The sequence below is a fragment of the Halictus rubicundus genome, chromosome 9 (assembly GCF_050948215.1).
Source record: "Halictus rubicundus isolate RS-2024b chromosome 9, iyHalRubi1_principal, whole genome shotgun sequence".
In the NCBI taxonomy this organism is placed as follows: Eukaryota; Metazoa; Arthropoda; class Insecta; order Hymenoptera; family Halictidae; genus Halictus; species Halictus rubicundus.
Window position 1 is genome coordinate 6635660 of NC_135157.1, and position 14329 is coordinate 6649988.

Below are 14329 nucleotides of genomic sequence, written 5' to 3' on the forward strand. Positions count from 1 at the left end.
GTGGAATGAGTACGTTATAATCAGACACGTCAGAAGGTTCCTATTCAATTCTCGTGTTTGGCGAATTTTCAAACTTGATTTTCTCGTATACAATGCGTCAAATGAAAAAGAAATTCGTTTCATATTTTCGACTTATTTTCTGATGTAGAACCTGTATACCGAAAATGTGGTTCGTAAGAGAACAAATATTTTCAAAAATATTTAATGAAATCGTTCGTATTATTCTTCGAAGAATCCATTACGGAATGGATTTAATTAGCCACCAGCATCAAAATTTAAATTAGCCACGGCTGATGGTGGAACGTTATATGAAAGTACCTCAGAATGAAATGTTTTTGTCGATATTTTTTGGAATCTTTTTGTTACTTTTCAACTGTGCAAGTGAAAAGAACCGAGAGTTACACTCGGATCTTTCGTTTTCCGGGCGACTGCTTTGACCAACTAAGCTGCAACGTAAACGTAAATGCACAATATGGCTGACGGTGCGGTCCACCGCTTGCAAAAACGAACGAACATGTCCGCGAAGTATTTCTTTTTCACGAGGAACCATTTCTCGATCCGGAATTTTGAATCATTTTACGTAATTAAATCTATGGCTGCGAATTCATCAGTGCGCTTACTGCTCCCTTAAATTGTATAGTTCCTGCTTCAATGAAAAAGAAATTGCTTTCTTTTTGTTAACTTTCCTACTCCTTCATCTACACAATTATTTTTCCACACAGCATCACCTTTCGCCCGCTTGTACCACTTGTCCTGAGACATCCTGTATAGTTTTAAAACTCGAGAACAAAAACCGCAATTATTTCTGCACAGACCAACTAGTTGAGAAAAAAGATCTGCGGATTAAACCCCACGTCGAAGATTAAGGCGATACACAGTAGTGCACGATTAAGTGTCTGCACTCGGGACCGAATGCAGACGCTTAAGTGAGGAACGGGGTTTTTGCGAATTCAACTGGAGGAAGAAGTGAGATAACGATACCTGGAACATATCAAGTTTCAATCGGTCTACTCGAAGCTTAAGGGGTCCGGCAGGCATTTGGCCTTGACTGTCACGCTATGTTGCGCTGTGCCTTTTTTTCTAGACATTTTACGTCTTAAATAAGTAAGTAATCAATTAAAAATGTATACCACCGTGTTTGTACATGTCTTTGCTACGTCTGTATAGAGCCTTTTTTTCGATACGAACACTAAATCTCTCGAAATTAAGAGAATCTCTCAGCGGCAGCCATCTTGTGACGTCATACTTGCGTCAGAATTCGAATTTTCTGGCGAATATTACAAATTACTCCACGATGAGGTAGAAATTCGCAATTTGGGCTCTATACAGATGTAGATTGGACTTTTAGAAAACACAATTAACCACTTCTAAACTGCTCATTGCAATATTGAAGCGGTAGTTTGAAAAGGTTTTGACCCTTGCATACGTATGTGGATTTCAAACCATGCCGGCCCCCTTAATTCGAGGTCCCATTTTGTTTCGGAATTTGGAGGAGAGGGGCAACGTCGGACGCTTAAGTGTGCGAAAGAGCGACCACTTAAGCGTGCACTACCGTACAGTGTAGAAAAATTGAAGGAATACCTTTCGTCGTCCTCCAAGGTGTAGGCCATCAGCGCAGCTCCCTTCTCGACGGTGGCGCAGGTGGATCCGAGATGAGAGGGCGCCTTTCCGGTCATGGGACTCGCGAAACACTTTCGTTGCCGGTGTCTGGAAACGATCAGGAATATCGCGACGGCCAGCAGGAGTATCACCGCAGTTAGCACCCCGATCACGACCGCCATGTACGTCGGGTCGTCGTGTTTCGCCGTGGAGACCGGAAGCTCGCCCTCCGCGGCGCCATTTTTCTCGACAAAAACGTCGCTCTGAATCGGTGACTCGGTTGTCGGTGCTTCCTCTGGCGTGAAGTTACCGTGAGCCACGTCTGCGCACACACACAGACGAAAAAAATAAAACCGAGGAAAATAAAGCAGAACGGTCCGCAACAGCGTCATTCCTACTTCAAAAAGCGGGGACCGGCGGATTAAACGAGTTCGTTTTTCTCGTCGTTCGATGCGACCGTGCAAATTGTTCGAAATTGGGTCACTGAAAATGTCGCGACGAATGCCGTCCGTCGCTCGACATTCATTTTCATCCTTTTTTCCTTTCCCCTCCTCGGAATATTAAAAACTCTCGAGACCGAAGAGAGAGAGATACGGAGGATCTGGAATTTGTCTATGGGGTTGCGCCGCCATGGCGCGGAACACGACTAAACGGCCTTGTTACGGTGAACATTTGGGGCAGAAACTATTAGCGGGGGTACGGAGCCGCCTAGTGTACGCGGAATCATTAAGCGGAAAGAAGGCACTCGAGTGAGTGCACGTGGAGCGCATAATCAAGCAGCGCGTGCTTTCCGATAGAAAAAAATACCGCGAGCGTGCGCGCACGCGGTTTCGCGGAATTTCACCGTTCGCTTGATCGATGGGCCGTTGAACGATCCGGTTGTCTAATTACGGAACTGTTCTCCTCCGGGCTCCCCGGAGGCACCGAAATGGAATTTTTAATAATGCCAAATGAGTCGAGTGGTACTCTCGCTTTTGAAAAACCCGGGAAGTCAGGCGTGAATTCGCCGGCCACCGTTTTAGTCGGAGAGGCATTTTTCATTTTCCTGCAGGAACAAATACGTTTTTATCACGTTTCGATATTGATTCTTTCGACTTCCCGGGCTTCTCAGGTTTTCTTGGCTTTGATATTTTTATCATATTCTTGACGCGGTTTCCGTAAGCCTCGAGGAACTCTCGAAGAAATGGAAAATGTTTAAAATCTAATTTCGAAGGAAGCATTCGTAGAATAGACGAAACCTTGTTTTCGTTAGACGATTGCAGTCATCCTATTTGGGCGAGCGCCATTTTGTGTAATGTGCCGGTGAAAGACAAGACCGAAGGGAGAAATTCTTTTGGAAACAAGTCCGTTCCTTCTCGTACACATAAATCTGTTTTGTTCGTTGTGGAGCTCGAGCTTGAAACGAACGAGTAAACGCGATATTAAAAAGAAAATAATGAAACGTTTCTTGTCTGACAATCGTAAACGACCTTGTCTACCGAGGGATGATTGAGGAACTTCCTCTCTATAAACGATTTTTACAATCATTCGGAAATCTTCTGGAGCTATAATAATTTTATAGAGTATTCGACGTAGGTCCACATACTGCACAATTTATAAATCAGCAAGAACTTGATTATTATCCGAACACCCAAGTTCCCCCAATTAGTTCGGTGAATACGTGAACTGCCAAGTGAGTCATATATGCTTGACGCAACTTTTTCATTAGATTTCAACGTTAATTTGTAGGGTGGTGGTAAATAATAAGTTCGTTACGACCTGCGAAGTATAAGAGAGTTAAAATAGCAGCGACTATAATAAATCTTGATTTATTAGTTACGAGTTCAATTTAATAAATTATTTCATTTCTAGGAACTTTGGTACGTGCCGCATATACAGAGTGGCCAGTAACTGGTTATAACAATCGGGAAGGGGGTGATTTTACGTAAAAAACTAAGTAAAAAATATAGGAATAAAATTTTTCACTAGTCTTTATTATCGAGGAAGTAGGGTATGATAACCTTTCAAATTCGCGTGCTTAGCATTTGTACGAAATACAGTGTTTACGCGATATATGTTCAAAACACGGCTCTAGCCAGGGACATATATCGGACAGGAGATAATATTCTTTGATCCACACAATGTAGAAAAGGACGGCGAAGCTCTAGAGGCCTCGGTTCCGGGACTTTTGTCGGCTAGGCACTTGGGACATATACAGGGTGAGTCACCAAACGTTAGCACCTCAAATATCTTTGTTGTTTCTAAAGATACGTAAAATATGGTAAGGACAAAGTTGAATGGTACAATGGCGCTGACACGATGCAAAAAAAAATTTTGTTTTTATGTCATTTTTTTGGAGATATCAAGGTCACCTCGACTTTTTAAAATGGAACCACCCTTTTTTAAACACCTACAATGATAGTCCCTTTCATTAGGAATTCAGTGACTATAATTAGTCCAAGGTCATTCAAGGTCAAGGACAGAAAAAACGTATAAAACTAAAATATGGAAGCACTACTCTAGCATTACTCTATGTAGAGTAATCACCGTAGAACTCGGTAGGTCATCAACAGACGCGTCAAGATGATTTCCATTCGGTAGTGTTAACCGAATTTTCAATTTTCATTTTCTCGGAAATAGAGCCACGTACAAAAAAATTTTATTCTAAATTTTCGATTTATTTTTTATGTAGAATCACCCCCTGTGGCACCGCCAGTTACCGACCATCCTGTATAGCAGGACTCAACGTCTTAGGTTCTTCTAGTCAAAAAGGTCGGTCAAGGTTTACTATTACCGAGCATCTCCGAGCGTCCGATGGGCATCAACGCAATTTGTATCCTTTTTTCGAGGTTCGGGCGAGGACAACTGCGCGGGCCGGATGTCCATGAATCCTGGCTCTGTCGGTGTCGTTAAATAAAATCTGGCGAGACGTTCGAGCTTCCTAGCGGCGCTCGGTCGTTCATCAGAACGATAAAAACGTTGGGCTCGCGACAGGAAAAAGCCACGGTGTAGAGAAGAAGGACGATCGCGAGCGGTAAGTGTGTTGAAGTCTGCGCGAGTTTCACCGATGAAACCTTCCTCCCCGGGTTCTCTCGATTCACGGGAGCTTTTTACGGCGCGGCGCGGCGCGTCGCGTCGCGGCGCTCTGTGGATCCCTCGCAGGATTATTCGCAGCGAAACAAAGCTGTCGTCGCGTTTGATATCGGCTTTTGCCCGGCCTTGGCGAGCGTCGCGTTCTCCTCTGTCACTTCTGACAAACCGTCTACCCACGGCACCCTCCCCCTCCCCCCGTGTGCTCCCTATGAAATCTGATATTAAACATTCGCCGCGAGGGGGCGGGGGTTAACTGTGAAAAGGGGTTTTGTTTCCCGGAGGCCGGGCCCGACAGGTGGCAAGTACCGCCCCATCGAGCACTAATGGCCACCGCCTCGTTCGCAATTTAACGAGAATGAGTTTCCCATCCAAACACACAGGTGCCCTAACCTCGGCTGACCATCGTCTGGCCTGTCAAGAAACAATCTACTGAATCCCCGTGGATTCGGTAGGGTGATTTTAGCCGGAAGATAGTACTCGAGGTACCATATTCGGTGCAGTTGAGATTGTGGATTTATTTGGCGTTTGGGTCGCAAAAGCAATTTTTCAAACTATAATACCAGCAAACAATATACACTTAGTATTACGAATGTCCATGTTACGTGTCACTTTATTCTCATCCGATTCTTATTTATTTAATCTTCATGCGTTCCTCATTTATCTAACTTAATATGATCCTTCATCCTACTTTTTAGAACCAATATTGTTGTATCATGTCAGCAAACAAAATACACAATAACACTATACCGTATCATTGTCCTCATGAATCTTCGTATTAGGTGTGACGAGAGTTAAAAATCGAGAATTTCATATGCACCAATCCAATACAATTTTTTTCTAGCCTCTCGAATTACAGTCGTGCATTTATTCAAATTTTATACGAAAAAGTATGCGGGGCAGTTAAATTCTGTCTACCAATAATAATAGCAGAAATGGTCGAAAACAATAGAAGCAATCAAGATTTTCGTATACTAAAAATTTCTATTCACTACTTCAAGATTATGCTGTTCAAAAATATGATTTTACGGATTTTTATATAAGATAAAAATTGTTTGCATTAATTGCAAGAAACTGGAACCAAACAGAAAATTTTCTTAACCCTTTGCACTCGAAGTTATTTTAACTCGAAAACCAAACATTTTTTCTGACTGGGAATATTTCCATTCTATGTACACAAGAGCCGCCGGACCAATACACCCAGTGGAACTGAAATTTTTCTTTTTCAGTAGGACTTTGAAATTATGATTTTCTTTTTCATTTTATAATATACAAACAAATTTAATACTGTAAACGATATTTTTAATGGCGCCTCAGAGTCGCCGCTCGAGTGCTAAGGGTTAATAAGTTGAAACTGATACGGGAAAATTCTTCAATTCCTTTAACCGATTTCGTGCACCTACTCATTTTCATAGTAACTGCATAAAACGCACAGTTTAATTGTGATTTATGCAGACAGAAGAATAACAAAAGAGTGTCGACGCGATTAGCCGCAGCTTTGTCACAAATTTCCGACGCAATTCAGGTGCGAGTAATTAGGTTTCGCGGGCGTCGCGAAAATTAAGATACCTAATTGAACAACGAGCCCGGCTTTTTCGCATTGTCTCGCACTCCGAAGAGGTTGAATTTCTGGCGTGTCTCGCCGATTTAAACGGGACAGTTCTCGCATATGCCGTGCTAAACAACGCGTTAAGTTAAACAATGTCCCCGGCTCTGTGCTACAATTAAATTCTAGCCACGGTGACGCGCCTGCAAAGGACTTGGAGTGTCATAATCGGAATTGAGTTTCCAATTAAATTCTTTATCTGTCGGGCTCGTTACACCGGCACGCGGTTGTATGCTGAATTGCGTCTGCTTTGTGTGCCGCGATTGATCGAACGATTTTTTCCCTTCCTTTTCGCTGAAACATTCTGTGCGCAGTGTATAACGTTCACGTTGTAAATAAGTGGATTTGAGTCCACACGCTCTGGAGTATTTAAAAGGCTCCGGCAGATTTCTGGCACGGAAGAAGTGCGTTGCATTGTAATCGAGATCAATCCTTTGATCTTGTTTTTAATCAATTGCTGAGGATCAACGAAGTTCCATCTGGGGGCAGTTTTTAGCGAAAAAACCGAATTTTCTGCCGATTCTCGATCAGATTGGACTGTGTGACATTAATATTCTTTTGTTTCTGCACACCTTTAGAAACGATTGTCGAAATTCACAGTTCTTGACATTCTTTTAATGAACACGATTATTTAAAATCGATCATGTAGGCTCGCGTTTCATATTCAAATTCCCGTCTGTTCTATGCTCGAAGTCTAGCTTGGTATTTGTTGGTTCGCTGAATGTGGTTACTAATTAACTTATTGTGTTATCTCGTACACGCCTCTGTTATTTTGTACGTTTACAATTCTTTTGTATTTGGAAATAAAGTATATTTGCTTTTGTTCAGCGTACGCAATGAATTATTCAATCTTCATGATTATCTTGTAAATGGAACGTACTATGATAATCACCATTGTCGCGCAACAATGTCTGCCTCACTCTCATGTTTTGTAACGCTAATCAACGCCGGTAACCATTTGTTTATCATAGCTGTATTCTTCCTCGCTTGATACCATCTCTTCTTCAGCTTCTACACATGTTCCACGGATCCGCGTATCCTACTGTTCACAAGAAATAGAATCGGTAGGTAACGACCGACGAATTTCTAATTAATTTTGTTTTAGGTTGTTTTTACATATTTTTTCACCTGGGAATTATTGATGCCTGCACGTATCACCCTTTCCGAGACACCCTGTACATTTGAATCAGCAGAATGATCATTCCTAAACTTTTACAAAATAGTATACTAATAATAACATCGCCTAAAATGGCTGACAAGTGACACTAAAGCGGTCTTTTATTCCCGAGTATAAATTTTTATTATTCCAGGCTATAAAAAATTCTGAGGTACTGATGAAAGTCTCTAATTTACTAACAATAAGTGTTACTTGAACGAAATGCTTAATCGCTTTCACAATAAAGATCAAAATTCGAAGGAAGGAATTAAACAAATTTTCGCCTGGCCCTAAACGACCCATAACGCTAGCGGAGGGTTGCTACCCTATCTACTGGAACAATTATCGTATCCGTTCGAGTTCTTAGTCATTTCTAGTAGCTCCGTGACAGAGCATTTGAGGGACGCCACGCACTGGTTCGACTAAATATTTTCGAAAGTGGTCGGACCTCCCGCGATACCGAATCCCCCGTTTAATTATAGCGGGCTCGGTTGCAGGCGCGATTACTTCGCCATTCAAAACAATAACAGAGTCGCTCTACCGTCGCTCGGCATCCACTCGGTCGCCGTAGTACAGTAGTAGCCAGATTTACGATCGGATCAGGATGCCGCGCGATTGCGACAAGGGTGGGCCATAACTTACGTAGGTGGATCTTCCGCGTATAAATCATCGTGCGGCGTAGAGATGCAACGGGGATGCCTTTCTTCGCTGGCGGGAATGAAAAATAAAATCGATAAAAGAACGAGAACGGAAAGGAGTTCGGTAAGAAGGTCTATCGTCGCGCGGTTTTCTCGCGTGCTTTTGCACCGGTCCTTATTTCTTTCGTTTTCCTCTATTTTTCTTCCCTCCACCCCCCCTCTCTCTCTCCATCCTCTTCGCCGCGTTTTCTCGAGGCGACGACTCGCGCTCGCGACAAGGACGAGCATGATGCACGTGTGTAGCGGGCTCGTGCAGCTGACGCTCGCCGTCAAACGCCTGCTAATGCGCTTCTTGATCTTGGCACACGTGAACTCGCGAACCCAAGCACGGTGGTGTACAAGAGAGAAAGGAGGCGCTCGGAAATTTTCAAGCGCTCTTTGATTTACCGCTCGAAACGGAAATGGAGTCGCGGAACTTCGTTCCGACCGCGACCTCGTTTTCAACCGGTCCGGGCTTAATCGAACGTCCGCCATTGTGAGGCGGCCACCGTGGGATTGTCTGGCGAATGGATGCTTCCGGTGCTTCGAGCACGTCAGACGTCGCAGCCAAGCGTTGCCTTAACGCGTCCCGGGCTCGTTTTATTTTTATTTATCGGCCGACATCGCGGCCATTGTCCGGTGAACGCTCCTCGATGATCAACCTGTCGAACGGCTCGCGAAACTACCCGTTTACGCGACGGCGCGGCGCGGCGCGGAGATGCTCTCGATCATATTGATAATTGTCAGTATATTCATTGTTCACCGATACTGTGTTGGCTTCTTTTCGGAGAACACTGGAGCAATGCTTCCAACAGTGTCACGAGTATACTCGATTCACCTTTGAATATCGTTGAAACAAAAATGCAGGGAACAAAGTTTGAACGCTGCATAGGACTTTGCAAAAGTGTTTCAGGTATCCTTAGCAGTCACAGTTTATGCTAAGATTGCTGAAGTATAAGGCTTTCATCTTGTATTCCATTCCCTCCAAAATGTGTTCGAATTAATTTCCGCTAAGTCCACATGAAAAAATTAAATCTCCCTAGAAGTTTTAACGCTTCACGGTCGAAGCTTTTTTAACTCCAAAACGAAACATTTCTTCCAACCTAGAATATTTCCATTGTATATATTCTTTTCATATTATAACAAATTTAATAATGTAAAAAATATTTTGAATAACGATACAGCAATTTTTAGTGACGCCTTACAGTCGCCATTCAAGAGTAATTAGTACAATGTGAAGAAAGGGTTAGAAACAAAAATAGTATATGCACAAACGTAACAAAAAAACCGACTGGCGTCCTAACGATTCGATCAGCGAGAAAATAATTGATCAAGGTAATTGCAAGAGCTTCCACGAAGTCGAGGAATTGATTAAAAAGCCTGTTCCTCCGGCTGAAGCGGTCTAACTAGAACAGGCGAGTTCGGAGAACAAAAGGATCTTTTTTGCTGCTCGGATCGAACTAATAAAGGATTAGTTATCGATTAGCTGGAATTTTCCGTCGGAAATAAATGATCTCTGCGGCGAGCACGCGCGGTCCCCTCGTTAATCAAGTTTCATCCTTTCACATCCTGGCCCCAGAAAGGTCTGTCGAAACTGTTTTTCACGCAGGTGAACGAATCGCAGCCGTGACGAAACGGTTTCGAAAGGATTCGCAGATTAATGCCGCGCGGCTGAAAGGAGGAGGCCTTTGTGAGGCACCCGAAACAGGAGCTTTCGCAGCGGGCTGTTGCTAATGACGCGTCAGCCGGACTACTTTATTTCAACAACTTCGCCACGCCACGCCACGCCACCCCCTTTTCAACGGCGTCGCAGCAACCCTTTTCTCCAAAGTCCCTGCACACCGTATCGACCCCCTCCAGACAGATAATTTCATACGGATCTCATTCGTGCGCGCTGCGTGAAATTCATGCTCGTTGATTCGGCCCCAGCGTTCATTTATTCCGAAAGAAAGAGAGCAGAGTTCAAGGGGACTGGGAGCAACAGGAAATGGCGGACCCGGGAAAAACTGATTCGACCCGACGATACACCCCGCGAACATGACCAACGCAAGACCGACGCAAGCCAAAGGACGTAACGCGGCAGTGCTCAATTTGTAAAGTTCCGGATCCGGAAGTCAAATTCTTGCGTCACAGGGTAGGATTGACATACGTTTCAAAAATGCATAAACTTCGCAAATAGATAACTCAGTCTATCAAGTATCGGTAGTCAAAAATTGAAAATTCAGTAATTTTTGTCTTACCTATGGTACCAGATGATTGTTGAGATACTTGCGATTACAATGGGTCCAAGCATGACGTAAATCGGTCTACCTTCATAGACTTACAGCAATCATGCGTATGTCCTTTGTCATTTACACTGTATATTTTTTACATCTAGAAAACTAGTCCGAGTCACCTCGTGCTTGGACTCATTTTAATCAGAAAAATCTCGACAACCTAGCGGCACCACGTTTGAAAACGTAAAACAAAAATGAATGAATTCGAAATTTTCTTGATTGCACCTCGTTCGACTACCTACGTTTGTTTCCTCGTCTCCAGCAGTTTTATTCTCTTTCGCAGTCGCTAAGTGATAGTTCAAGAGTGGGGATGGCTCGTGAAAATTTAAGCGTTACGGATTTCGTCGAATTTATGCGAGCACTACTGTACTTCTCTTCTGGAAGGAAGAGAAATCGAAGAGGAACCATCGGGTTGTTAGCGATGGAGATTATTCCCGAGGAAAACGTTGAACTTCCAACAATAACCGAAGACGAGCACTTCGCCGGCAAAGTCTCGGCAGGAAATGTAGCAATCGCGCCTCGCAGCCCTTCAAACACCCCCCTCGTCGACGGCGAAAGGGATTCGTTAAAAAGTTTAGCGACAGTTCTATCCCGTTTATTTCCTCGCAATCTCTTTGAAGACAATCGTTCGATCTGTCGGCAAGCACGTCTGCCGGGAGGGCCGGAAAGCGGAGAAAAAAATAATGGATGCGCTCGGTCCGATTCTTTCAGACGGCATCCGGTGCTCGCGACGGTCCTGCGGGGATTCCACTGTTCCTTCTTGTTCTCCTCTCGGAGAGACGTAATTGGTCAGGGAAGTACGAGGAGAAGCCGTGCGCGGATCGCCTCGCCAGGTGGATGCGTGTGCCCCTTTCCACCCCCTTTCGACCCCCTTTTCACCCCTTTTCACCACTTTCCACCACCTTTCGCCCCCCTTTCGCCCCCTTTTCACCACTTTCCACCACCTTTCGCCCCCTTTTCACCACTTTCCTCGCCCTTCTCGCCCCTTTTCACCCTCACCGCCCGCTTATCAAAATTTAACCTTTGCCCCAAGCCCCACTGAGGTACAAAATTTAACCTTCGAAACCATTTCTTCAAATAATTATTATCCATCTATTTATTAAATTGGTAACAAAGTCTTTTGATATAAAAATACTGTTACAGTCCACAGGTTTATTCTGTAGTATTTTAAAGTAAAAGCTGCCCTTTAAGACCCGATCTCCAGTTCTTATGTAAATATTTAATTTTAATTTTAAATATAATTTACTTCAATGCTAATCAATGCGACTGTTACGAATTCTTGTTATATAAGTGGAGAAGTAAACGTGTCGACCATAGTACCTATTATATGATTTTTGGTAAAAGCGTGATGGTAAATGAACGCACTATTCGTCGTTGCCAAAAAAGAACTGAAAAATGGAGATGACAGTCTTATGAATGACTAACTAATAGAATCGAGAAACTTGTGATATGTTGAGAGTATGCATTTGTAATGGTGCTCACCTTGATCAATCAGTTTCATTTAGAACAGTTGTGTTTGTTTAACGTCACCGTTAAAAAGAGGACATTTGAGATTTTTGTGTTCAGTATAATAAACGCATGAATTAACTTGGCTCGATTTTGCTTGTGGCTGCCGTAAAACTGACTGGCCGTACAACACCGCCCGAGATATTCTCCGTTTTAAATATTCAAAATATCGAATCGCTCTGCTGATGTATCGCGGACATTTACTTCGCGTCGGCTCCGTATAACGAGCCCTCCCACTCTCTCCTTCTCTGGCAAGGAACCACCCCTTAAGATTCCGGATACTCGATTATTAATCGACAAAGAGGAACGGGCCCCGGCTGCGAAAAATTTCCCTAAACTTATCTCGTTAATAATCCCATTACCGGGGGGCCGTTGCCTCGCGAGATTAACTCGCATGGTTCGCATGAAAAACCTCGCGAACAGGGGGGGATGAAATTAATTGTAGCCTTCAGCCGGTTCGTTATCCGCGGGCCGGAGAACTTTATTAGTCACTAGATAAATTATACAATGCTATCCAACCTCCCGCCGAAATATTGTACAAATGCCGAACACTACTTTCAGTTATCTCATTACCGTTTTAACGCATACGTTCGGCACGCTCGCGGACAGGGGATCGTTTTAGTGGTTTTAATTTGTTATTGAGAAATTTAGCGACATTGTTCAAGTTTATGGATATTGCTGCTGCCGTTGGACGCTTTTATGAAGATTGTTTAATGAGGATCTCCGTCGGAACGGTTTTAGTGGGTAGTAGAAGTCTACTGTCGAAATAGTTCGCTGTGTACTGCATTATAATCCTCGAATAGTTTGATTTTATATAATGTCTAAAATACGTTTCTGAAATGACAAACTCTCGTCAAATGGTAGAGTATTTGCTATGAAAATGTGTTCGTACTTTTTATTTATTTTCTCCCTTCTTAGTATTGCAGTATTTAGAGATATACATTCGATGATACAGTATCATTGTACTTCACTGTATTTATCAGGCAATTCTGATTTGGAGCTCTCGATTTAGAAGACATACTATCTTATTTTTCCTTGTTGATCAAGGGAAGCAATTTTGAATGTACTGTTCACGTATGCAAATTTGAAAGGCGTAGATTTGGAAAATGATGAATTTAATAAAAATTTATAAAAGAATTTTATGAAAAAAATAAAATCTGAAACATAGATTTTATGAAATACAGAGAAATATGTGAAGGGCTCAGAAGTCCATTAGTGTAAGTCTAATATTCCCACGTCAATTAATGAGAAGTACATCAGTTTACTTTTACCTTTTTGATACTTCAATTTACTTATAATATTATCTTGAAATTGTAGATTTTATGCATTTATGGAAAAAACGAGTGGTTGCAATTTAGAACAGAAAAAAATTACAATGACTTGATATCAATTTTCAAGTTATTATTATCTGTTAATAAATACATTCTTGTAAACCTTCGCACACACTGGCATTCTTTCGCCATTAAGTTTCACAAAACTTGTTATTTCAGCTTTCATGTTCACAGATTTCACGCTAAAATTTTCCACGTTTTTGTGCTACTTTCCACTCAAGTTCTTTGCAAAGAAAATAATTTTCTGCTTGAATATTTACTTTCAGTAACCAGAGAGAGAGAGAGAAGAATGTTGTGAAAAGCAACAGTTCGAAGAGGTGACCATTGAATGTCCAATTTATATTTCCCGGTAATTCATTTCACCGTATAAATATTCATGGGACTAATTTGCATTCGACTTGGACCGGTTACAAACGATATCAGCGTCGAAAATGGAGCATCCGGGGAAGTCGGATGGCAGACGCATCGATTCAGCGATCATACGTTCCGCCTCCGTCAACGTTCCACGGTTTTCCAGCTGTGCTATTTGCTCGACGGGGAAATTGTCTGGGGTACATTTCCATGTACATCCTTTGAGATGAAAAAACAGCGGATGGTGGAGCGCAGACTGGAAAAGTTTCATGCCCACTTTATGAGCCCGTTGTTAGGTCGGCAAATCTCGCTGACAAAGGACCCTTTGTGCGGGGGATGCCTTGTATAATGCTAAGATGTTTTCTTTAAACCTTCGCGGCGCTCCGGTTCGATTCGTAATTTCGTTCGTTTGTTTAGAACTAAGAAGGAAAAATGAAATACAAAATAAGAAAAAGGAAAGGAAGAGAGAAAAGATGAAAATCGCGTGACGTTCGATGCATCATGGTCCTTTTCACGTGCGACTCCACGGCAGCGTCGCGTAGGGGCAGTTGTTCGCTCGATCGCTTCTCTTTTTCTCGGGCGCATCGATTCTTCCGCTCGAGCTACGTCTTTGATGCCTATTTAAAGGCATTCTCGGGTTAAATGATAAAGCTCGAAAGTTGAGTTTCGTGACACGGTTTTTACTTCCCTGTTCGAATTGTTTGGCGACTCGAGCGCCGGTCGCGTTTAATTCCTCGGTACCGGCCAACAAAGAATCT

The 14329-nt window shown here is 42.9% G+C and overlaps 1 protein-coding gene across 2 annotated transcripts in view; it reads right to left on the reverse strand.

Annotated features, from left to right (window-relative positions):
- The window catches only part of LOC143357393 (discoidin domain-containing receptor 2), a 246603-nt gene that overhangs the window by 39254 nt on the left and 193020 nt on the right, over positions 1-14329 (reverse strand). For both annotated transcript variants that reach the window (XM_076793854.1, XM_076793855.1), the window contains exon 9: positions 1582-1921. In XM_076793854.1, the coding sequence (XP_076649969.1) occupies positions 1582-1921 (340 nt within the window). The remainder of the gene's footprint in view (positions 1-1581; positions 1922-14329) is intronic.